This window comes from Triturus cristatus, chromosome 9 (genome assembly GCF_964204655.1).
Source record: "Triturus cristatus chromosome 9, aTriCri1.1, whole genome shotgun sequence".
In the NCBI taxonomy this organism is placed as follows: domain Eukaryota; kingdom Metazoa; phylum Chordata; class Amphibia; order Caudata; family Salamandridae; genus Triturus; species Triturus cristatus.
The window spans coordinates 835,366,224-835,392,088 of NC_140592.1; the positions used below are offsets into that span (position 1 = coordinate 835,366,224).

Below are 25,865 nucleotides of genomic sequence, written 5' to 3' on the forward strand. Positions count from 1 at the left end.
AGTAAAAGTCATGAGGAACCCCTTCTGACACCACATCCGAAAGAATAAGTGCTAACACTAAGTGGGTCAAACCATCTCTGAGCTCAGATGAGCAGACAAGGCAGCTAGAGTTAAACCGCACCCTCGTCCCAGCATCTCGCAGCCAAACAATTTGTGTTCAAAGTGATGCTCAACAGTGGAGCATCTTGTGTTTTTATGAGAGGACCTCATATGAAAATTTGAGTTTCAATGAATAGCTTGTTTCCATTTCCAGAATTAATACTGATCAGTATATTTTCAGAGCATCAGATCTGGCATAATTTGAAAACTAGAAGTAAGTAAAATTCTATCATACATAAACATGCTATTGCGTTATCGCTTCAGCCCAGTATCACTGCAGTGGTATTCCATGCTCCTCCGGAAACAAACTGGTATTGGTCTCCTTGACTCTTAAGCAGAAATCAAATATACTGCCTTCTTTGTCGCTTACCATGACTTGTTGTACTATTCTTGAGAATCTTCCAAAATCTCACATTCTGCGTCCTGGTAATGCTACCACCCTTTACAATCAATGCAACTGGTAAAAGCACTTAGTTCAACCGTAGATCAAACAATGCTTTTTCAAAGAATAGCACGCTGACTCTCTTCAAGCGGGGCCTAACTTTGGTTTAATTTGGTCTTAAACCACAGTTCTATGAATTTTCCAAAAGAGAGTACACATGCCCCATTTCAGCTCCAGCGAAAAATACATTAGGTTGTTCAGCTGCTTTTTAAACCTTTGCGAATGCCACTGATGTTGCCTCTCCCTTCACCGCATGTAATAACACTGTTGAAGACATCCATTTCTTAAAACAACCGAATCTTTGGGATAAAACTGAAATTGGTACTTTGTTTAGTCATATCCTATTATACAACAGATTTATTCTCTCTACCGAGGGTGAATGGGCAGTTTTTTTCTGAAACTGGCATAACTACAGCCTTCTAAGAGGCTCTTAAGAGGTCTAGCTGATACAGTCTTTAATGAACCACTCAGTTTTAAAATTCAACGCATTTCAACCCCTACAGAGGATCTGTGTCTTAGTTGAGGTCTTCTTCAGGAGCACGATCCTGTGCTTCTTTTTACTTGATATACCTGTGCCCGATTTAGTTAAGGATTCTGGTCTACAAATCTAGTTTTCCAGTTATTGCTAATTGGTTGAACTCATTTGGGCACCAATTTCAAGTTGTTCTTTTCATGCTGTTGGATGTCTTTCATTTGTGGTCTCTTATCTTGGGGTACTCAACCCTGGTCGGGCTCAGGCACCCATTGCTGTCGCTTAGTGGCTTGTTGCTTATACTGAAAGCATTGCCTAAGTCCTGGTGATCACCCTCTCCTTCCTCATCTCTTTCCACCCATAATGTAGGTTTCCCACCAGCCTAGCACAACATTTTCCTAACGATATGCTTCTTGTCCATCTCTGTTCTCCAGACGTTGTCTCAGAAAATCCTTGACAAAAATATCAAATTGCATAAATACAGTGCTCGAAATATTGGTTATAAAAAATATCATCCAATTGGGTGAAGATTTTGTAATATAGTTCACGGTGTTCTTGTACCTTACCCTACAGGATGGGTGACTCAAGTAAACAGACCCTTTACTTTGCTGTCACGCTTTTACAGAGAGGCAGATGGGATAGAAGAAGCATGACACAGAGGGTGTTGGTGGGAGCTGGTCTAATCCTGTGCTTTCCCAACTCACTGGTACCCACCAGCTGCCGGAAGACTGAACATCTTCGAGAAGTCACAAGGAAGAAATTATTTTTTTGATCAGTGAGGATGGGATGCTTTGTTCCTTCCTTGTAGTCTTTTCATAGGAAAGCTAATAACCCACAAAACGTGTTCTTGTATTTAAAAAATCGAGTAGAAAGGGCTTTTACTCTGGATCGCTTCCTTTCATCTCTCCCTCCCCCGTTACTAGTTCACTAACTTTCTCAGAAAAGCATTGCTACAATTAAATGTCCTACATTCTGTAAATCAACAGCAGGCATTGTCAACGCTTCCATGGCAGATGAGCTGCCTGCTGCTTTCAACTGCAAAAATGAAAATAACAGGAACCACATTTTTCCAGTTGTAGTGCTTTCATGGTCTCTGCAGTTTGCATATTTTAGGAAGTCCCGTGAGGACCACAATCCCACATGTTTGGCTTTAAGTCATAGTAGACAAAATAGTTGGCCAACCGTGCTGTTTTTCCGTTGGATGCTTAACGCGAGCTGCAAGCAGTTGTGCTGTGGGACTTTCCATGGACAGCAGATACATCACCATATGCATGTTTCGGATACATTGACACACGGTGCACACTTTACTACGTACAATTATGTTCATTAGACAACATACCACTCCATGACAACACACCAACAGCACCCACAGCTAATCTGGTTCAGAGGGACACTGTGAACCCTAACAAGACACCATACCCTCAATCGCCTCAGACACATACTTCAAGTTCAGAAATGCACATGCCAAACCTCCGAAATGGCACTTACCTAGCTGGCTTTACACCTCTGGTTTCACAAAACAAAAGCACTAACCACTGTAACACACATACAAATTTACACACAAAAGCAGCACATTAACCTGACTCACACTGATGGCCCACTCTCTCAAGCAATCAGAAAGAGATTCCAGTTTGTTACGGAATGCTTGAGCCCAGTGCATGGAGGCACCCAAAGTTCGATAGTGCTGCAAGGCCATAAAAATGGCACTACAGTACTATGGAAATCTCTGTAACATAACATAACACATGCATAGGAATTTCCTATGGAAATTGCATCCACCTATGCTAGTGTTTAATAGGACAGGGGAGACTTCACCTCCTCTAGAGGAATACATGTTGTTATAACTCATGCAATATATCACATGCCATTACAACGTGGTCATTACAACGACCTTGTTGTTACATAGCAAGTCGTTACAAAGACTTGTTGTAGGGGGCGCACTGGATTTAGGAATAGTATAATTTACTATTCCTACTCCAGTTCGTGCAATAGCAGGGAAGGTGTTGGATTGTAAACCCAACACCTTCTGCCAACTACAGCAAGTCATTGTAACAACTTGAGATGTAACAACAGGGCCATTGTAGCGACCGCGTTGTAATGGCATGCGATCGATCGCATGCGAACTAAACTATGTCTCCCCCTCTAGAGTGAACCCAGCTAGGAACAACCAAGGAGTTCCAGTGTTTATATAGGGCCTATGTTATTATCTTCTGACATTACAATGTAAAGATGTGGCTCTGTTTGTGGCTCAAACTGCTTGCCTCTGACTTTTTGAAAGAATTCAAAGGTTACATGCTACCGCACGTCCACAGTGATCGATGGATGGCAAGATAGACGAAAAGAGCATTGATTTCCTGCTGTCAGCTTGTTTACCTTAAAAGAACAAGGAAGATTGATCAGAGATTTGTGATGACGAGTTTAAAGGGTATAGTGAAAGAGTAAAACGATCCCATTTATTTATTAATCATTATTTATTTATTTATTTATTTGATTTGATTATTATCGGACCGGAGATCATTGTCTGATGGGCAGTAGCGTAGGGTCGCCATCTTTTGAAAATCAGAAACCGGAACATTCCACAAACATAGAAGTAGGACAACAATTTAGCATCGACTGAGAGGCACAGTTTGGCTTAATTGTCAGTACTCACAGACACACTAAGCACGCGCAATGTAAGTGCCACTTTTACACATAATATCCTCTGTGTTAATTAAATTGCTTTCTGATAAGGGCTTCTAAATAATTCTTCATTGGAAAGACATGAAGATTTGCCTCTCTCTGCGTTCAGTTGACCATCTCTGAAAACCAGGACATGTTCTAAATTTACAGAAATTTGCTGGGACATGTGTTGAAAAACCCGGACTGTCCCAGCAAACCTGGTGCCTGGTCACTCCTCACTGGCAATAGATTGAGTGGATTGCTGTGCAATGTCGGTGCATTGAGGAGCTGATCCTGGCCAGAGTTTCAGGATTTTCACTCAGGATAAATTTGCACAGCACGAATTCAAATGGGAATCATTATATAGTCAGTTTCTATCTTGAAAAACTGGTGCGGATCTGTCCCTCCCTGTGCAAGTGTTGAGAATTCCTGGTTTACAACAGTATGTAGAAGCCTCTGTACATCAGGGATTGTGAATATTGCAGTCCGACAACCTGTGGCCTCAAATATCAGACTCTGTATTTGTGATGTCCTACTGATGAATCGGCATACGTTGGTATGATGTGCCATCAGTCCTTCTTCAGTCTCCTTTGGCACACTTTCTTCTTTTGTTTGGTGGAGTGTCACACTTTCATCACAACTCCCCACCTGAGGAACCTGCACTGGCTCCCTGTCGTCAAAAGAATCTCTTTCAAGCTCCTAATCCACACACGCAAGGCACTCCACAAGACCGGCCCAGCCTACCTCAACAACCGAGTCTTTTTCTACGCACCCAACAGGAAACTCCGCTCTGCAGACCTCTCCCTGGCTACCGTCCCACGCATCCGCAGAACCACAGCCGGAGGCAGATCCTTCTCTCACCGCGCTGCCAAGACCTGGAACACCCTCCCCCTCATCCTTCGACAAACCGAAGACCTCCTTACCTTCAGGAGACAACTCAAGACATGGCTGTTCAACCAATAGCTGCAGCTACGCCCCCCCCCCTCCCTCAGCGCCTTGGAACCCTTGCGGGTATGTAGTGCGCTTTACAAATTGCATGATTGATTGAACCCATTGCATGTGCTGATGGGAAATATTTCCCAGCTTCCACAGTCTTGATTGAGCGCAGCACTGCTACAGCAATAACTTGTCAAGAGGATCATCAAAAGAGAAGGCACAGGCAAACATGGCTGCGGGTCTTCACCACTCTGGCACTGTTCACAGAAGAGATGTCGCTATTAAAGGAAAAGGTGACTGGGAGATGTGGCAAAATGGAGGGAAGTAGCGGGGCAGACCAAGACAAGCTTGGATTCATGCCCACCCATCTGGTACTTCCCTTTTGACCCTTGCTGAGATGGCACTTCTGCACTCCTTGAAGGGAGGTCCATTTGAGGAACAAAGGCAGGAACATGACGTCCTGAATACATAATGCAGTACAGTTTTCCCATTCAACCATTCATGTTTTTTTTATAGTTTTATATAGCACAAACTAAACCAGAAGGTATCAGAGCGCTTTACATGAGCACCAGTGCCGTTACAGATGGACACATTCATTTTTTTATTTTATTTTTGTTAGGGAGTCCTGAGATTCAGTCGTCCTGAACTTGATATGCCTCTGGAAGTCCTCTGGAATTCATAGCAAGGACTCCACATTGGATAGTCAGCTAACCAGAAATTAAATATACGCCCGGATGTCTTCCAGAATGCATTGTTACCCGGCAGAGAGCTTTAACACCATGCCATGCGCTGTTTGTCCCTTACCACTTTCTAAGTGCACATGGCACAAGTTATGATTCCAGTGTTCATTGCATTACTACAATTGAAATGACATCACAAATTGACGCATTCATGTACCAATACTTATGATATTTGTTGTTATGATTGAGTATATCTAGGAAATGGTGGAAAACAGCCGGGAGGGGTTTTGCTCATTTCCGACCTGAACTCGGACAGAGTCCTCTTTTTTAAAATAAGAACTGTTACTCTGCTTGTGTTTATTAGTATTATTTATGTTACACATGAAACCACATACACGGTGCATTGGTGCTTTAATAAGAATTGCATGTGTAACCCAACCTAATAGAGCCTAGGTTTCAATCCTGGCTTAAGCACGTGGCCTACTTGTGTGATCCCATGCACATCTCTTCATCCCCTGCCTAAGAATATCCTTATCAGCAGACATTGGGGACATTTAGAACCAGTCTACATGCAGCAATAGGTGCTGCACTGAAACAGGACATTTACTGTTATTGGTGGCAGGCAAGAAGTTGTTAGAGTGGAACTCTTGACTCAATATCTATTTCAATATTGATTAGTGGATTAAATGAGCATGTTTAAGTAAAAGCAGATTTAGGGTCATTCTAGAAGACACTGACGATGGTGTGAAATCATTACTACAGTCACCAAACCGTGCCAAAGTACATTTTCAAAGAGGTGCAAAGGTTCACACTCTTACCGTCTGATCCTCTCCGTAGGATTTCCGAGCCCTGCTAACAGAACACACACTCCACAAAACACACTCCACAACCCACCCCAGTCACGATGTTCATACCACCTGTAGCTGTTGATCCAAGGGCATGGGTACCATCACCTCATTAGTACCTGTCCTCCTATATATCTCGCTTTGCCTTGTGCTGGGGTTCCCGAGAGGCAACCATAGCCACTCCCATTGCATTTTACTTGAAATACTAGTGTGTTGTTGTACCCTATACGACCTTGCCGTACATCTCCTTACGAATCTATGTCATCATCCCGCAGTCTTTTTCCCCGCAGGGAATCACAATGCGGTCGTTACAACGACCGCGTTGTGATTCCGCATACCATTACTCCGCAAGTCGGAACAACGACTTACGGAGGGGGGGGGGGGGGGGGCGCTGCATGTTGGAATAGTATAATTTACTATTCCAACTCCAGTCTGTGCGGACACTAGGGAAGGTGTTGGATTTTAAAGCCAACACCTCCCCCTCCCCCTCTGCAAGTCGTTGTTCCGACTTCCGGAGTAATGGTATGCGGAATCACAACGCGGTCGTTGTAACGACCTCGTTGTGATTCCCTGCGGGGAAATGTTTTGCGGTAAAGGTTGTTTACCTCTCCTTACATCTGCTGTGGATCATACAGAACAAAACATTTCAGCTGAAACCACGTCTCAGGCCAGGTGATACATGACATAGTTGTATGTCACAATACTGGGGCAGAAATATCGACCTGCACAAATATCGACTCTACTATATCCATGACCGCAGTATCGTCAAAATAAGAATATATAGCAAAATACAGATTTAAAATCCCACATCTGCTTCTCTTCAAGGCATCGAAAAAGTTTACATTAGGAAGTTGATAATTATGCAGATCTTAAAAACTCAATACTGTGGTTAAAAAAAAACATAATACCAGCACTTAAGAGAGACAAGGTAGACAAGCATTGGCAAAGTCAATAGGTCAGATTTAGAATCCTATCTAAAATATGTTACAAAGGCATGCTGCAGTGAAAAAACGAAGCAAAAATTGATTGTTCTCTCATAAATTGCATCTAAGAGATATAAAATGTAATATTCGTGATCTAGTATACTTTTGAGATTTAAAATAGCCCCTCATTGACTGAAATGCAAGCACTCCATAGAAGGTGCAATAATACACCAAATAGCATGACGTGAGAGGGTAACTCTCTTGAGGGGCAGTGCCAAAGCCTGTTCTCTGTATTTGTTAAATACTGAGAGTATGCAGGTATCCAAATGAAATATCATAACAAAGATGAGGCTTTAAGTAGTGACACTGTGAGCTCTATAGGTCTCCACGTTCTCCCATAATCTCTCAATTCCCACTACTTGCCCACTTGCTGGTCACACTGTGTTTACATTTATTTGTACAGTCATACTATAACCTTGAAAACTCCTAAAGTACGATTTCAGGGAAGTTGCACGTAATGTGTCATGTTTAATTCAATCATACTTACTAGACAGGCTGGCGGAAGAAAGCTGTTCACCCGTGATATGCTCCACATGCCCTCCAGGTACTGCTGAGCCTGGATGGTCACCGAGCTCAGAGCACCACCGAGGCTGCTGGGACCTACAGTTACTTGGACGCTGTTGTTGGGGAAGCCGCCTGCACCCTGGGTCCATCCAAACCCCCGCGTTCTCTCACAAAAATGATTGGTTGCTTTTCCAGAAGGTCTACCCACCTGCCCAGCAAGCAGAGGCAAGTCCCTCGGAGAAGACACGGTGACCATGCTTTGGGGAGCCAGCCTCGGGCACACATTTGCTGCCGCGGGGTCGGTGAGTTCTCGGCAGCTGGCTTGGTTGAGCGATTGGATCATCTGAACGGCTTCCTGCTTGAGCTGGTTCAGGTGGGTGGCACAGGTGTCGCAGCGACTCTCGCCTTCATTCCTGTGTTTCTGTAGGTGGTCAGGCACTTGAAGCTTGTCAAAAATTAAAGCTGTAAATCTCGGGTCCTGCAAGGAAAAGAAAGACAATCTTAATTTAGCGAACAGCAACGCACAAAAGCTGAGCATACACTGTAAGCTTCCAGCCGCTACCGGTTGGCAGTGGGCTTGGGAGTTATTCCACTAATACACGCACAGCGAGCTATCAGCTAGCTCGTTCGCTATCCATAACTGATGAATAAACTGGGAGCGTGTTCCTGTGCAGAAGGCTCAGCATGAAAATAATTATCATGGCGGTACATGAGGAACGCGCAACGTGCTTCATAACCACCCATCTATTTGTGGTTAATTGCTCAACTAACTGCTCTCTTGGAGACATCAAATATGTCTCGGATTTTAGTCTAATAAAAGAGTAGCCTCAGATGCAAGCCTTCCATTCTGATGGTTCCACTGTGCTGCCCTTCAGTGGCGAGCTATCACCTAGAACCCATGGGACCCACACCAGTGATAGCCGAGGTTACTTCTAAGCCATCCTGATGCCTGAGAGCGGTGAATCAAACGACAGAAATCTGCAGGAGTCGTGTAACTGCTCATTTCTACCATTGTCGCGGTTTTATGGTAGTGTGGTAACACTGCATAGCACCAAGAATGTTGCCACCAGCAAAAAGGCTTCTGGTAATAGAGAGCATTAAAATGTGGTAATACCATGCGTAACAACTGAGGTAGTATTTGCACCCAATGTTCTGCATGATTTACTGCATTTGTTTGCACTGGGATTCTTAATTCAGGAGTAATACGACTGATTGTAGTAACATTAATACTCCAGCAGGTTACCACCCCAGGATTTAGGAGCCAAAGAAATTGGATGCGGAGATATATAATAGCAAAATGGTTGAATGGAGCTGCAATTGCCAAAGGTATTCATTCAAGCACACTTTAGTCATTTCACAAAACGGTAAAGGATTTACCTGTGTAACCCATGCCATACCCAATATACACCTGTGTGCACATAGCTTATGCTGCTGGGAATTCATGAACAGTCCCTTTTGCTTCATGATAAAAATAATATCAGCATTTACACACACCTATGTTTGTAATTACTGTACATTGCTGATATAAGCATTGTGAACTCTACCAGTGTGCATTAATTTAGTTAGACTTTATATAATGCAACTCCACACTCCTAGAGCGTCAAAGCACCTTACATATATAGGAGTTTTACAGTAGCAGCAGACCTGCCAATCAAAGAATATTTTTTCACTCCATGAGTGCACTCTACTGAGAGAAGGGGTGTGATCTTGGCATATGGATGGGACATGGGGAGTGGGGCTTTGGATCCCCCCCCCCAGCTCTGCATAAATAGCCACATCTACCCTCACTTATTTGTCCTGTTGAGGTTGTAATTGGAGCCCAGCTGTATAGATCGTTCACACCATTTCTGTGCAAGAGTTTCCAGCTCACCCTGTGATTGGCCATGTGCTGGTGCATGAAACGTGTGAGTTGGCAGGCCCATAGCCATCTATGTAAGTACATAAAATCACACCACAAAGCAAGAGTGAGTGAAAACATCAACACAAGCAGGTTAAGTCCTGCGCGCGCTGAAAGAACCTTTCACAGCTGCATTTAAGGCGCCTTTTTCATTGCTAGCGATATATATCAGTAGGGTTAGGAAACCTCTTACAGTTTGAGTTAAGAGCCAGTCACCAATGGGGTTGTAGGGCCTTTCACCACTAGGGTTAGGAGGTTTTAGAGTCCTTTGACACCTAGAGGCAGGAGGCCTTTCACCTCAAGAGTTAGACGGCATGGAGACCTCAAACGTTAGGAGGCCTTTCACCTCAAGAGTTAGAAGGCATGTAGACCTCAAACGTTAGGAGGCCTTTCGCCTCAAGAGTTAGAAGGCATGGAGACCTCAAACGTTAGGAGGCCTTTCACCTCAAGAGTTAGAAGGCATGGAGACCTCAAACGTTAGGAGGCCTTTCACCTCAAGAGTTAGAAGGCATGGAGACCTCAAACGTTAGGAGGCCTTTCACCTCAAGAGTTAGAAGGCATGGAGACCTCAAACGTTAGGAGGCCTTTCACCTCAAGAGTTAGAAGGCATGGAGACCTCAAACGTTAGGAGGCCTTTCACCTCAAGAGTTAGAAGGCATGGAGACCTCAAACGTTAGGAGGCCTTTCACCTCAAGAGTTAGAAGGCATGGAGACCTCAAACGTTAGGAGGCCTTTCACCTCAAGAGTTAGAAGGCATGGAGACCTCAAACGTTAGGAGGCCTTTCGCCTCAAGAGTTAGAAGGCATGGAGACCTCAAACGTTAGGAGGCCTTTCACCTCAAGAGTTAGAAGGCATGGAGACCTCAAACGTTAGCAGGCCTTTCACCTCAAGAGTTAGAAGGCATGGAGCCCTCAAACGTTAGGAGGCCTTTCACCATCTTTAAATTAGGGAGCTGGCACCACTAGGTGGCCATTTCAAGTATGTTGAAGGTCAGAAAGTCAGCGCCTACTAAGGAGTGCTCTCTGGTCTGTAGGTGCATTTTTAAGATTTTGTTAGAAAGACTGGTATTTCTCGGAGGCTGTCACACCTATAAAAAGTACAGTATAATCCTCTCAATGGTACTGTTTCACTGTACTTGTAAGATACCACCCAGGTGCTATCTACGCTTCTTTTGGCTGCTGTGCCAAGTAATACATAATTAAATACCCAAAGATACCTTGTACCACGCAGAAGAAGAGCAATGCGCTCTAGACGAGAGAGCGAGCAGCGTGCAATGATCAAGCAGCATCTTCCTAATCCAATAAAGTGGGATAACTTAATACAATCATATTATGACTAAATCACATTCTGATCAATTTTCAGATTTTTGCTAACAATATCTTGATTTCATACCGTTGTAAATGTTAAGCAATATTATTACTCAACAGTCATTTATTGGCCTCACAGCGATGAAAGATCTGTTTGCCTGCAAGTTTGACACACTAAGTGGTATATATATATATATATATATATATAGATATAGCTATGAGTGATTAAAATACATTTTAAAATAAACTATGTTGCAAAAAGGATGCCATCGAATACATGGAACTAAGCCTTACAGGTTTGCTATATCACTACTGCCACGTCAATAAAAAAGGGAGGGTGCGCACGCTCCTAAAATGTACAACAGCGCCTTTTCGTCCGGCAAGCTGGTCCAGTTACAGACATTTTTTAAATGTGGTGGCCAGCTCTCAAATGACCATCTTAACTGGTATTAATCAGATCTATTTAGGCAAGTCCCAGCAGAGAGCCCAGGGGCTGAGGGCATGGAACCTGGATTGCATCTTCACCCATAATCCCTTGCTTTGTTGTGGTGAGTGGGCGAGCAGTGCTACCTTTGGCCCAGTCCCTGCTGTCCCGCTCATCTGCAGGATTTTCACAGTGTAACTGGGCCGCAGTGCAACAATGCACAATAATTCAGAGCTAGAATTCTGCCATAAGGTGAGGTTCTGAAGAGAAGCTTGCATGAGAGCCCGGAAACTGCTGGCGCAGTTTTACGGCCATTTCGTCTTTACGGTGGGAGCTCAGTGATGCGCCAGATGTGCTCGTGCGGCGCTTCTTTATTTTTCCAGTCTGTGACAAAAACACCTGGCCGCACGGATGGGCGTGAAGGTTAAAGGAAGCACAAGTAATTGCTAAAAGCCCTAAACTCAAGTTAAAAGTCAAGCCTAGCTCATTAAACCGAGAGTTTTACTACCACTGACAAAGTCATTGCTAAGGGAGCATCACCCCGGGCGGAACAGCTGGAGCAGGCCTTCCTGGGGAGCAGCAAACTTTTACTTAAGAAGAAAGAGATTAAAGCCAAAAGCCTAACATCTTGGGCCTACTGTGGACGGATGCTGGGCTGAGAACTGGCTGTTTTCACTCAGAATAGGTTTTTATGGCAGAAGTAGACTGGCTGGTATGTGTAATATTTTCTGCATTCTTAACCCCTGCCATTTGAAGTTGCACCCAATTTAGGCAGACAATGGACTGAATCAATCGGAGGAAAAGAACCTTTCTTACGATCACATAATTTGGAAACACGGGTGTGCCAGTGCCCCCGTTCGCCTGGTTCCAGAGTTGCCAATACAATAAGTACTCAGTACACCTCTAACACGGTCTTTAACGCGCATGCGCACGCACGCGCGGTCTTGTCTATTCTGTTACGTTTTGCAAAGGTTCCAAATTGCCCAAGTTATGTTTTTCTCACACTCGAACCAGACTCTCACACAATCTGCGTCACAATAAAGTACTACTGACCTTCAGGGGTCACAGCGCCATCACAAAATATGCACTTGGAAAACAACAAAATCTACTTTAAGAATGTACCTTGCGAGAGAGAAAGATGGGTCGTTCCAATCTGCGCCGAGTCCACGTCGGGGTCAGAAAGAGGGAAGCCCACTGTGTGAAAACTGTCTTGGGAAGGGGGCATCACTGAAATAACACCCTCCCACCCCCCTTTGCCCTGTGTAACCTTACCCCCTCGGCCAGCCTCTCTGCCTACAGTGTGAACAGACGATGAAAGCCAAACTCCCAGACACCAACACCACTAATTACTTCAAGTTTCCCCCTCCCTCCCATAATTGGAGGGATTCCTCGGCAAACCTGCCACCACAGAGCCGCGACTAAAGATGCGTTTCAGCGGCACAGACAAAAACACTCAGACACAGGAGTTAAAATATTATTTTAAAATCAGCCACTGATAAACGAGGCCGATACTTTTTTATCGACCTGTTTGGGGAGAATGGAAAGTACTGCCCTCCCGACACGAGGATCCATATTAACGACTTTTTGACTCTGCGGCGCTTTCTGCTGGCTGCACCCGGATTACTGTTTGGGCCTCACGTGGCTCGCTGCAGTATCCAATAACATCTTCGTTATTGATAAACGCTTTGAAGGATGAGGCCTGATTTAGATTACCTCTTTTCTCGGGAGCAGAATGGATGCTCAGCAAAAAAAAAGAGAAAAAAAGAAAAGCAATCGAACGCTTTGCACGTACAGGACGAAAGTGCTGGACTGGAATACAAATGCGGGCTGTTTTTAGATCTCTCCTGCGACACCAATAGTGGTGGTGGCTTGTTTATCTCTGCTGCCTGGTCTTGTAAGCACATGCATGCTTAAACACGTGCAAGCAGAATGCTGCTGTATCCCCAGCACGGATCATGTCTCCCCTGTTCTTGCTCAGCCTTGCTGGTTGCCTCTGTTAATGAAAGAGTCCCGTTTAAAGCACTTGTCAACAGCCATCAGGGCATCCATGGCTCATGTCCCCCTTTTCTGGCTTCCAAAGGGCCTGGGGTCGGTTGTATGTCGGAACCACGCAGGCGTTAATCACGCCTGTCTTAATAACAAGGTCCGAACAATGAATGCGTCTTTACAACGCAATATCCGTTACCACGCAAGTCGTTACAACGAAACCGCTGGAGTTGGAATAGTATAATTTACTGTTCCAACTCCAATCTGTGCAACAGTAGGGAAAGTGTTGGACTTGAAGTCCAACATCAATCCAACAACGATTTCCTTAAGGAAAGTCATTGTAACGACTTGCGTGGTAAAGGAATGCGTTGTAAAGGCGCATCCATGGTTCGGACCACGCTGTTAAGGCACAGCGTGCTTCGAGCCGCAGTATAAATGCTGTCCCTCCCTGGAGTCTGGCCAAGTTCTGCACCCAACACTACAGGGCAAGCAATGCTCTACTGTGCATAGACATGGTCACAGGGCCTGGCCTCCAGCTCTCCCCTGGGTAAATCTCCCCACTTGTGACCCACCCCACAGCCTACTACCCTTGGCTGTGTGCAGGCATTGTGGATTGGCTACAGTTCCCTGTCTCTGGTCAAGGCTTATACCTAACACCCCATTGGCGTAAACCTCCACTGAGCCTGACCATCAGCCCTTCAGCTGTGTATAGAAGGGTTGGCCTCCGGGCCTGGCCTACATTTATCACCTGCAACCAACAGTGCTTAATTTGTGCCGGTGTTATCTGTTGCTCGGCACCAGCACTTATTTGTAAACACTAGTACTTATTACGGGATTACACCACATGGTTGTGCTGTGTGTCTATTCATCGGAATTTATCAGTGGAGTGGAGTGTTTATTTAAAAATGATAAATCTAGCCCTTATGTAATGCTGGTGCTGGCATTTGGCAGCAGTGGCAGTACCTTTGGTGATGCCAGTTGTGATGAACTCCTATGAAGTGACTTGGGCCTTGGCACTTAAGTTTTTTTTACAAATCAAACACTGAACCAACTCCATTGGCAAAAGCATAATTCCACCTGAATTACTGGCCTCAAATTCTACAGACAGACAAAGCACCTCGAAGCAGGCAAAAAGCAACATAGAACACTTTACAAAAACAGCACATAAACAGAAACCAACCACCTGCACTGAGATCGCAGTAAAGCCACCTCACAGATAATCAAAGGCCTTGTGTTTCAGGAAAAAAGTAGAGAATTTCCAAGCACTTTTAAAATTAATCTCAGTAACAAAGGCGTAACGAAACAAAGCAACTTACCTGAAATCACAAACGGGTTCAATGGAGTAACTGCACCACAATAACATGCTCCAAATTCAGGGCGGGAAACACAGCACATTCATAGCTATTTAAAAATGCAGCAAATAAAGTATTTACTGCCGGAAGCCCTGTACTTTAAAGCGTTGTACAGAACAGGTCATGTTATCCCTCCCAGCTCAATTGTAATTGTTTCATTGACCTCAAAAACATGAAAGGATGATTTGGCCCTAACATGATTCGGATCCGGTACCTGTCTGTTGTACACAGATCACTACAGGAGGCTTTGACTCACCAGGCTAACTTACTGACTGTAGACAAAATCCGATAGTCAATGCTACGCAGTGGTGCAACGTGAAATGGTGGGGCTCCCCTGCAGAATGTGAAAAGGTACCCGAGTACTCCATATCTCACAGATTTTAATTGACTTGGGGCTAAGTGGGGCCCCTTGAATAGTTTGGGGTCCTTGATAGGTGAGATGCCCTCCTGCGCCACAGGGGCCTTCGTTATGCACTTGATGCTGCATAGACAAGGCACTGATAATTGTTATTGTTTATTTCATTACCTGTATATCAATTAAACTCTAAGTGTATAAATTGCTAGATAGGTTAGTTAGTAAACCAATTTTTTGCCCAAAAGTTCACCCAAAGTTTTTTTTAAAATTCAGACACTGCAAGTTCACGAAGACAGTAAAGTTTTAAAATAACTTCACGATTACAGAGGAAAACCTCTACAATTTCACATACACACATTTCTAGAAAAGAGGGAAGAAGGCAATAGCATGACCATAGAATTGGAGTTCAGACTTTAGTTGGTGTTTTAGTTTGATGAGCTAAAGTTTTCACAGTGTTCTATCCAGAAATCAACGTACTGCTATGGATCTTCTAGAAGCCATCTGTAACTGGTCAACTGGAACTTCCAATAGAGGATTCATTATTCTTGTTTAGAAAACCTTTGAGAACAGTTTCAGTTGCTGCACTTTGGAGGCCTGCCCAGGGGCTAGCACGTAAACTCCACCCCACCTTTAGCCTTGCCTGCCCCTAGGTAATGAGAGCAGCTCATTTAGAGGGGAGGGATGTCTTTGACAGGAATGCTGCATCAATCAAGGTATTTTTAAATTCGGGTGTAGAATTAGGGTCGCCGCCTCTCCACCCTCCTAATATTGCCTGCCACCCAGGGCCAAACTGTAAACCAAAAGCCAGCCTGGCAAAAAAAGTTCAAGCCAGCCCCAATCTCTTCTTCTCTGTTCCCATTCAGTCTCTCTCTCTCTCTCTCTATCCCTCTCTCCCTTTCCCTCTCCCCCTCTCCCCCTCTCTCTCTCTCTTTCTTTTTCGCTTTATAGCTCTCCACACATGACCCCACTGAGGCTGTTCCAATAAACCCAGGGGAGTCAGAGAGAATGGCACAGGAGGAAGCCTTCTACATGTAAACCCCGACACCCCCTCCACCCCCACCCGGCTCAAGCCACCTATTATGGAAACGAGAAAATCTACGATAGTCATCAATATCTAAACCTACTTGTGGGATTCTTTCTGAATCCTAAAAAGGGAAATCAGTTCTGATCAGGGGCATATTTCCAACTTTTCATTTGAACAAGACTCAGTGAATCAAACTGCATGTTCTCTTTTCTGATTTAGTTTCAAACACAGATTGCCATATAATTGAAATATTGTTAATGCATTCAATTACATATAAGTATAGCTTACAGAACTAGTTGAAATATCAGCAGAGAATGGAACAAAAAAACCTGAGTCATAAAGCCATACAGAAATGTTTGCCCTGTGATATTTTCTCAGCTCATTGTGGTGGGGTGTGCTTGTTTACTGGCGAAGGATGTATGTCGTTACAACGCACACTTTTACAACGCATGCACTTACAACGCATTTTTTACAACGCAACATCCACTACAACGCATTCCATTACATCGCAGGACACTACAACGCATTTTTAAAAACTACCTTTACAACGCATTCCATTACATTGCATACTACCTTTACAACGCATACCATTACAACGCATAATATTACATTGCATTTAAGGTAAGTATTGGATAGTATAGGGGTAAAAATTACTAATCTTACTCCAGGGGGTGCAACAGTAGGGTAAGTGTTGGATAGTATAGGGGTAAAAATTACTATTCTTACTCCAGGGGGTGCAACAGTAGTGTAAGTGTTGGATAGTATAAGGGTAAAAATTACTATTCTAACTCCAGGGGGTGCAACAGTAGGGCAAGTGTTGGATAGTATAGGGGTAACAATTATTATTCTAACTCCAGGGGGTGCAACAGTAGGGTAAGTGTTGGATAGTATAGGGGTAAAAATTACTATTCTAACTCCAGGTGGTAAATGTAAATGTAAATGTAGTTGAGCTTATATAGCGCACAGCTACCCGCTGTGGGTTTCCCGGTGCTTGCTTAGGGAACCCGTCCTGGTATTCCCCTGTGAGATAGCAGGGTATCCACAAGGTGAAAGTCAGGCATCCCGCCGCGAGGGGCTGTTGTGGAGATTAAGCAAGCTATTGCCCAGAGTCGCAGAGTGTGAACCCGTGAGTCGAGGAGGCACCGGGGCGAGAATTATCGAGTCCGTGGAATTATTAGCCCAAGACCCGCTGAGGCGGGGAATTGAACCCTGGTCCAGGACCGATCTCAGCTTCCGGGTCTGCCGCCTCTAACCCCTGAGCCAGGGGGTGCAACAGTAGGGTAAGTGTTGGATAGTATAGGGGTAAAAATTACTATTCTAACTCCAGGGAGTGCAACAGTAGGGTAAGTGTTGGATAGTATAGGGGTACAAATTACTATTCTAACTCCAGGGGGTGCAACAGTAGTGTAAGTGTTGGATAGTATAGGGGTAAAAATTACTATTCTAACTCCAGGGGGTGCAACAGTAGGGTAAGTGTTGGATAGTATAGGGGTAAAAATTACTATTCTAACTCCAGGGGGTGCAACAGTAGTGTAAGTGTTGGATAGTATAGGGGTAAAAATTACTATTCTAACTCCAGGGGGTGCAACAGTAGGGTAAGTGTTGGATAGTATAGGGGTAAAAATTACTATTCTAACTCCAGGGGGTGCAACAGTAGGGTAAGTGTTGGATAGTGTAGGGGTTTTAATGTAATATTATGCGTTGTACTGGTATGCGTTGTAAAGGTAGTATGCGATGTAATGGAATGCGTTGTAAAGGTAGTTTTTAAAAATGCGTTGTAGTGTCCTGCGATGTAATGGAATGCGTTGTAGTGGATGTTGCGTTGTAAAAAATGCGTTGTAAGTGTAGTGCGTTGTAAAAGTTGCGTTGTAAAGGTTGTATACCACTGGCGAATGTCATTCCCCAATGTCTAGTTGTTCAGTAAAATATTATGCCATGGGCAGTATTATATAAAGTGTCCCGGGGGGTGCAACGGGCGTTTGTGCCCGCTTTGCGTGCCCACAGGGCACTTTGGTATTACAGAAGGTGCCGCAGATGCTTGTGCGCCCCCTTCTGTAATACCAATAGCACTGGTGCAAATAAAGTGCCTGTGCTATCTGCAGGGGGCGTTCCCTCATTTACATGGGGCGGGCTGCCGCCTGCACTGTGAAAACACGGAGACGCTTCAAAGCAGCCCCTCCCTTTTTCAAATGAATGCGCTGCCCCCAGAGCAGTGCGTGTTTGCAGCTCCCCTGAGGGCAGCACATTTACATAATATGGCGTATTTTCCTTCATTGCACTGGGCACACCTTCTAAAAGGTGTGCCCTCCGCAATGAAGGAAAATGCACCGCATGTATGATGCGGCCCTATGTGTATTCATAAAGCACACGTTCACCCAAGAGTATCTTGGCGCTGAATAACTGATGTTATTTCTTACCTAACTCAATGTTACTCATTTTATTGACCCCAGAAGGATGATGGCTGAGTGCACCCGCCAGGATTTGAAGCTGTGACCATAAAATGAAACAAAGGCTCCACCAGTGGACGCATTAGTCCACTAACCCACCCGATGCAGCGAAAATGTTGTCCTGCATTATATAGGGTGCACAAGATTATCTACCTGAAGACGATTGAGTGGGAACATTGTTGGTTTTAGTAGCAGAAACCTGGCTTCTGATACTGGCTCACAAATTTGAGCACATTGAGGGATCCTTGGCAAATCACTTTATCGCTCTAAATTTCATCCCTTCTGCACGCCACATAAAGATCTGAACGAAATTCATGCAGTCCCTGTACATGGGACGGCCCCCAACACGATCTAATCACTGGGTCAGTCTCTTTGGACGATTCTGGAAATCAGGCGAGGATTGGCCAACAACAGAATCAGTGGGTTTAATAACAGGTTGCATACATTGAAAGGCTGGATGGTCTGAGGTGGCGTGAGTTCCATGCCAGGAACAGACTGGCATCAGTCAGCTCTCTGAATAGTCGCATAGAATTCCATGTCAGGCATAGCCAGGCATCAGTCGACTCTCCCATGTCAGGCAAGGTCTGGCATCAGTCGACTTTCCCAATAAGACCATAGAGTTCTATGTCAGGCATAGCCAGGCATCAGTCGACTCTCCCATGTCAGGCAAAGCCTGGCATCAGTCGACTCTCCCAATAAGACCATAGAGTTCCATGTTAGGCATAGCCAGGCATCAGTCGACTCACCCATGTCAGGCAAAGCCTGGCATCAGTCGACTTTCCCAATAAGACCATCGAGTTCCATGTCAGGCATAGCCAGGCATCAGTCGACTCTCCCATGTCAGGCAAAGCCTGGCATCAGTCGACTCTCCCAATAAGACCATAGAGTTCCATGTCAGGAATAGCTAGGCATCAGTCGACTCTCCCATGTCAGGCAAAGCCTGGCATCAGTCGACTCTCCCAATAAGACCATCGAGTTCCATGTCAGGCATAGCCAGGCATCAGTCGACTCTCCCATGTCAGGCAAAGCCTGGCATCAGTCGACTCTCCCAATAAGACCATAGAGTTCCATGTCAGGAATAGCTAGGCATCAGTCGACTCTCCCATGTCAGGCAAAGCCTGGCATCAGTCGACTCTCCCAATAAGACCATAGAGTTCCATGTCAGGCATAGCCAGGCATCAGTCAAATCTCCCTGTATGGAAATGTCAGCTCCATGTCAGGCAACGCTTGGCATCAGTGAACTCAATGTCAGTCATAGCCAGGCATCAGTCGACTCTCCCATGTCAGGCAAAGCCTGGCATCAGTCGACTCTCCCAATAAGACCATAGAGTTCCATGTCAGGCATAGCCAGGCATCAGTCAAGTCCCCCTGTATGGATATGTAGCTCCATGTCAGGCAACGCTTGGCATCAGTGAACTCAATGTCAGGCACAGCCTGGCATCAGTCAACTCACCCTGTATGCATATATAGCTCCATTCAGCCAAAGCCTGGCATCATGTGCTAGACAGTTCCTGGCATCAGTCGACTCTCTCAGTAAGCACATATAGCTCAATGTCAGGAACAGCCTGGCATCAGTCGACTCGATGCCAGGCGCAGCCTGGCATCAGTCGACTCGCCCTGTATGCATATATAGCTCCATTCAGCCAAAGCCTGGCATCATGTGCTAGACAGTTCCTGGCATCAGTCGACTCTCTCAGTAAGCACATATAGCTCAATGTCAGGAACAGCCTGGCATCAGTCGACTCGATGCCAGGCGCAGCCTGGCATCAGTCGACTCGCCCTGTATGCATATATAGCTCCATGTCAGCCAAAGCCTGGCATCATGTGCTAGACACATCCTGGCATCAGTCGACTCTCTCAGTAAGCACATATAGCTCAATGTCAGGAAAAGCCTGGCATCAGTCGACTCGATGCCAGACGCAGCCTGGCATCCTTCGACTCTCCCCAGATGCCCATAGGCGAGGACGCCTCTGCCTGGAAGCTCAGATGAACTGAGGTGATAGTTGAACTAGTTCTTTTCAGCCACCAGGAAATCCTGTTGGAAACATTGTCACCTTTTCTGTTTTACTTGCCCATTGTTTTATGTTTCTTTCACATAAGGAAATTTCTATTTGTCAAATGCTGAGGTTAGAAGAATAACCTGTCGGTGTGATGGAGCGCGTGCACAAAACACGACACCCCACTCAACTGATGGGTGCTCCAGGCGCGACTGACGCACAAACTAAACATTTTGAGATACTGCTTAGACTTCGCAATGCGTTATCAATAGGTGTAAGTCAAGCAGATGTACAAGAATTTTTTTTTTAAACAATAAGTGTCTAGTTTATATAGTTCTTTAAATGGATAAGTCGATTAGCCTGCCTCTAAGATCTCCAAAGTCTAGCACGGGGGGTGGGGGGGAGTGGGGCGAGCCGCTCAGGATCACTCTAGCTCTAGGGAGACAGTGAGAAAAGTTTAACAACAGTTAAACTACTAACATAAGGAGACTCGGAACTCACCAGGCGAGCCGAGAACACACAGTCACATAACTATCAACATCGCCAGAGGCCACTCGTGGAAGACTATGTTTAGAGTCAAGACAACATGCACAACACATCACCCAAGAGCTGTGACAGTGACACTGGAATTATGTGGCAAATTATGTGACAAGAGTCGATTAAATTATCCATTCAGGGCAGGCAAAGTTAGCAGCATACACAGGCACATGCCGTGGTAGTATAAAATCCCCATTTTAACATCGTAACACACATAATTCAGAAGATGGAGAATTATCAGGAAAATGTAGCACATGCATAATTATGTGGAAAATTGAGATACCGTTGAATTGCATAATGCTCAGACAAGGACAAATCCTCCACTACCATACTGCGGAGAACACGTGCACCGGGAGCCACGTGCCAAGGCTCTTTACGGGCAGAATATAGCACTGCGAGGACACGCAATGGCAGTTTAGCGCTATAGTAAAATAAAACAACGTAACCTAGAATATGACGCCTAAAACCTTCGCAGTCCAGTGCTTACCGCGTATAACAGACCAGAGCAGCAGGAACCGAGCTCATGTGTGTCCTACATAAAGAGACGTGAGCTGGGGCGTTTGAGCTGTGCAGGTGAGGCAGACTGCACGCCTCACGCCCTTCCCCTCCGTTCTTCGGGTAAAACATGCGTTCCTCCCTCTTTTGTTCATATTAAACTTGGCTGCCCTTTTTACAGGAGTTGAGGAAGTTGCAGCTGGCCATTCACAATGCATTTTACCGGCTTTATAATTTTATTGCGTTGCCCAAGGGAGCTGCTGTGTGAGAGGAGGAGCCGAGATTTCAAATAAGTAGTTCGCAGACACCTCCGCCTCAGGAAACAGCGTGGAAGGGAGTTCCGCCACCACAAGACGTTTGACTGTAAAACAGCTTGTGAAGACCGAATTATTTGCTTATGCAAAATTAAAATAATTAAAAAAACTTTATGCTTTTCATCTTCGCCATTCTTTAAAAAAACGATTCAGTTGTGCTATGTGCTATAAACGTCTGTGCATAATATAACATAATAACATAACACAAGATAACACATTCTGCAGCACAGTTACATGAATATCAAAAGCAACATAGAAGCATAATATAATACGTAACATAAGGGCATTATATAACATACCTTTTTAAAACATAGCATAACATCCATGGCAGAGCATAACAACATAAGACAACATGAAATTAGTTACCATAACAACATTAGGCGACTTAACATTGTACAACACATTGTGACAAGGCACTACATAGCATCAAATAGCAAAAGACAAAGTAACATGATATAACAATGATAACACAGTAAACAAATCACAAAGAAAAGCATAGCGTAATGTGACAAAATACAACAAATCCAGACATCGTGTAACAGCATACTGTCAAAACAAAACATGACATAATAAAGCATAACACATGGCATGACTAATCAATCCAGCGAATACATCAACCCAAAAAACTTGCAAACATATTACAAAAGTCTTCTCCGGAAACAAGGCTAAAAAGAGACCTATGCAGAGTGGTTTATCCCTTACAGGGCATATTCTAGTGTATTTATGTGATAGGAACCAGTGGATCCCCCCAGCAACAGAGCCTAGTTCTGCCCCTTCCTCTGGCAGCTCATGTGTTCTTTTGTAAATGTATGGTCTTGTTTAAGTCGTCCGAAAACGTGTTCTGCTTGTCTCCTGCATGTGGGGAAAGCCTTCAATTAACAAATGAAAAAAACAGGAAGGCACCTTTTCTGTCAGGGTCACACTTCACAGGTGTGTTTGTAAGGGTGGGCGGAGGTGTGCCAGGCTGAACAGGTGTGTGTATTGTTGTCTGACTGTGTGAATAGGCGTATCTGTGTGTGTGAGCAGGTATTTGTGAGAAAGAGTCTTCAAAGACAAGCTAAAGGCCCACCTAGAATGCCAGCAGGGGCAGGTCCGGATTGCAGGTTTATTCCACCGGGCATTTTCACAGTGCCTGGCACATCTGCCACTTTCTCCAGCTCCCCCTGGTAATTACAACAGGCACAGTGGGTGCTTTAGACGAGACAGAGGGAAAAGAGGAGTGGCGGCTGGTGACTCTAGAAAATGGTGAGGCATTAGCCCATCCGGCGTCTAACGACAACGCGAAGAGCGCATAACAAAATGCACGACTCTGACGTGGAACCAGCCAAAGGATAGGTTTAAACTAGCGCTCGTTTATTTGCCCTCTATGCCTCTCGCTGGCCACCCTGCTCTGCAACTGACAAGTGAAGTCAAGGTGATAGCTCAGTTAAAGAAATTTTATATTGCGAAATGGGATGATCTATATCACAAAGGTACCATTTTCAACATGTCCACTCTCCCCGGGGACAGCTCCTGTACACCACTAGACATGTTTCTGTCTTGGGATCGTGGGGGGCTGGGGGGGGCTGAGAGTGCTTCAAGTTCACACGGAGACCAGCAGGCCTTACAGAAGAAACATAAGACAAACAATTGATGGACGGAATGCAGAACAAATCAAAACATTCACCCCCAGTCAAGAGATCTGGGTTAAATCCATCATTCTTTTGCTCACCATGGCACCCCAGTTTAAACCTGGCCATATGCAAATCAGTCTTGACCCTGTGCCTCATGGGAACAGTCCAGCCCGAACTGCCAACCTGAAGAAACAAAGCACACAGCGGTCTGGAGTGCGCTTTACCTGAGCATAAATTACAAAAATAATCTTTCCTCTGAGTCGGCGGTCCTCTTTGCTTGGCGGGCTGACTCTTCAAAACCCACCCGCACTGCGCAAGCTGCTTAGCTGCCCTGAAGCACTGACCGTGCCGGGCAAGCAGAAAGAGATAGTAGACATCACGCATCTCGGCCAATAACGAAAACAGCATAAGAGCAGCGCAAGTATTGGCCGGCACAGGTGAACACAGCACTCCATTGGAGACCGATGGGGCTGTGCCTCTGCATCCCAGCTCCCTTACAGCACTGACTGGGGAAGCCTGAACTACCCATGTCAAGATGGCCGATAGCAAAATACTGGCCGACCTGACATGCGCAGTTCAGATACACAGCTCAAGCTGGCTGCTGCAGTAAACCACGCATAGGAGCACTCTACACCTTGCCTGCCAGAAGACAGATAAATAAGGTATTTATAGGTAACGACTCGCAGGTCAACGCCCCTCTGATCATATGCGCCCCTGGAAAAGAGAGAGGAACGTGAAAAGGAGAGCGGGAAGTGAGGGACGAGAAAGGGAGAAGTGCTGGTTTGAACATTTTTGCTAGGGCTGCTTTTAGTTCCCTGTCGGTCATTGTGCACGAGCCTTGCTCAGTGTGTTCATGCCCATAAATCTATCCTACTGGGTAATCCTCCTACTGCTTCTTCCCTACTGTGGGCCTTTCGTGTGGGCAAAGTGTTTGGGTGGGCTGCAGCTGATCAACTACGTGCTCTCTAGATGTGTCATGTATACATCCCTGCTCAGGGCAGGATCTGCCCCGCACCGGCCATCAGGCGTTTTCCCCGGGAGGCTGGAAGGGTGGGGGACAGTTTTGCAGAGGTGGGGGGCCGTTTTGTTACTGGGGGACGGTTTTGCAGCAGTGCTGCAATATCAGCCACCAGCCACAAAAGCAGCAAGCAAACATTTCCAGCCTCCTGGTGCCAGGCAGTGCTTCCCCAGTGGCTGGTCTGAGAGAATTGCCATAGCTGCTTTGTGGTGCCAGTCTGACCCTGCACCTGCTCACAGTCTCTCAACAAGCTTATTCCAAAATGGACTGAGTGGGTGATGCAGCAGTCCTCCTCCAGCTCCTTGAGGCCCCTATCCTGGTCCAGTGGACTGCCTGGTGATATGCTCAACACTATATTTAGATGCACATCCACCAGATCCACCTACTGTTCTGCAGTTACATCTGGATGGGGCCATGTTATCCTGTAATCAGTTTTCAGCAGTATTTGCCAGGGCCGGCTCTAGGGGGATGCGGCCGGTGCAACACCACCGGGCGCTGACTTTGAGTGGGGTGTCGTGTTTGAAGTATATTACGGTTTTCAAAGCACCGGCTGTGTGTACCTGGCTTCCAGCAATTTTCAGGCAGCAATAAAAATGTCAAGATAACTGCCGCGATTAATGTTCTTCCTAGACAGAGATCAGAGGTTTGTCTAGTGGAAGTTTTGACTCATGGTAAGTTAGCGCAGAGGGTTAATATGCCTACTGCAAAGATCTTCTACCATTCACATCACAAAGTGCATATAATGTAAATAGATCAGTGAATTACTGTTTTTGTCTGAGAACCTATGTTACTTGCAGTTTATAAATTATAATCCTAGCATACAACAGTGAGCTATTACCTGTCATCAAAGAGCTACATGCAAACTGAATAGAATATATTAGAACATTATGATTTTTACACCCAGTCTTTCCTTATCCTAATGTTCGAAAACGGGTTCAATTTGATAGAAATTTATTATGATTATTAAAGAGAACCCCCAGCCATGGTGCTACGTTTTAAATTCTTAGTTTGCGCTTCTCCAAACCAAGCACTCTTAAATGATCCTTCCTACCAATATGGATAACATGTGATTCCTACACCTTGTTGTCCTCCGTCTTATGTAACATTTCCTATACACTGATTTACAAACCTGTGATTGATTGTCTCTGTTTAGTGTGTGTGATGTAAAGTGCTCTGACACCCTACACTGGTATGAGTGGCGGCGATGTTATTAAACTAATTAAATGCATCTTCAGAGAGCGGTTATGGAGCCTTGAGGGGCACTGTTAAAGGGTGGTAGTGAGGGAACCCATGGGGGAGGTGGTCATAGGAAGCGCTGACAAACATTGTGCCACTGGGCGCCAACAGCGCTAAAGCCAGCCCTGGTATTTGCACCAGTGTTTGCAATGGCACGGGTTGGTCCGGGTAATCGTGCTGACACTGGCATGTTTTCGCCTGGACCAATTGACAAGCCTGGGGTGTTGATCTTCGAAAAGTTTCT

At 45.2% G+C, this 25,865-nt stretch overlaps 1 protein-coding gene across 3 annotated transcripts in view; it reads right to left on the reverse strand.

Annotated features, from left to right (window-relative positions):
• The window catches only part of KIF26A (kinesin family member 26A), a 240,573-nt gene that overhangs the window by 142,217 nt on the left and 72,491 nt on the right, over positions 1-25,865 (reverse strand). For 2 of the 3 annotated variants that reach the window (XM_085626269.1, XM_085626270.1), the window contains exon 3: positions 7,603-8,097. In XM_085626269.1, coding sequence (XP_085482395.1) covers positions 7,603-8,097 — 495 coding nt within the window. The remainder of the gene's footprint in view (positions 1-7,602; positions 8,098-25,865) is intronic. The other variant, XM_085626271.1, reaches the window with a different exon arrangement.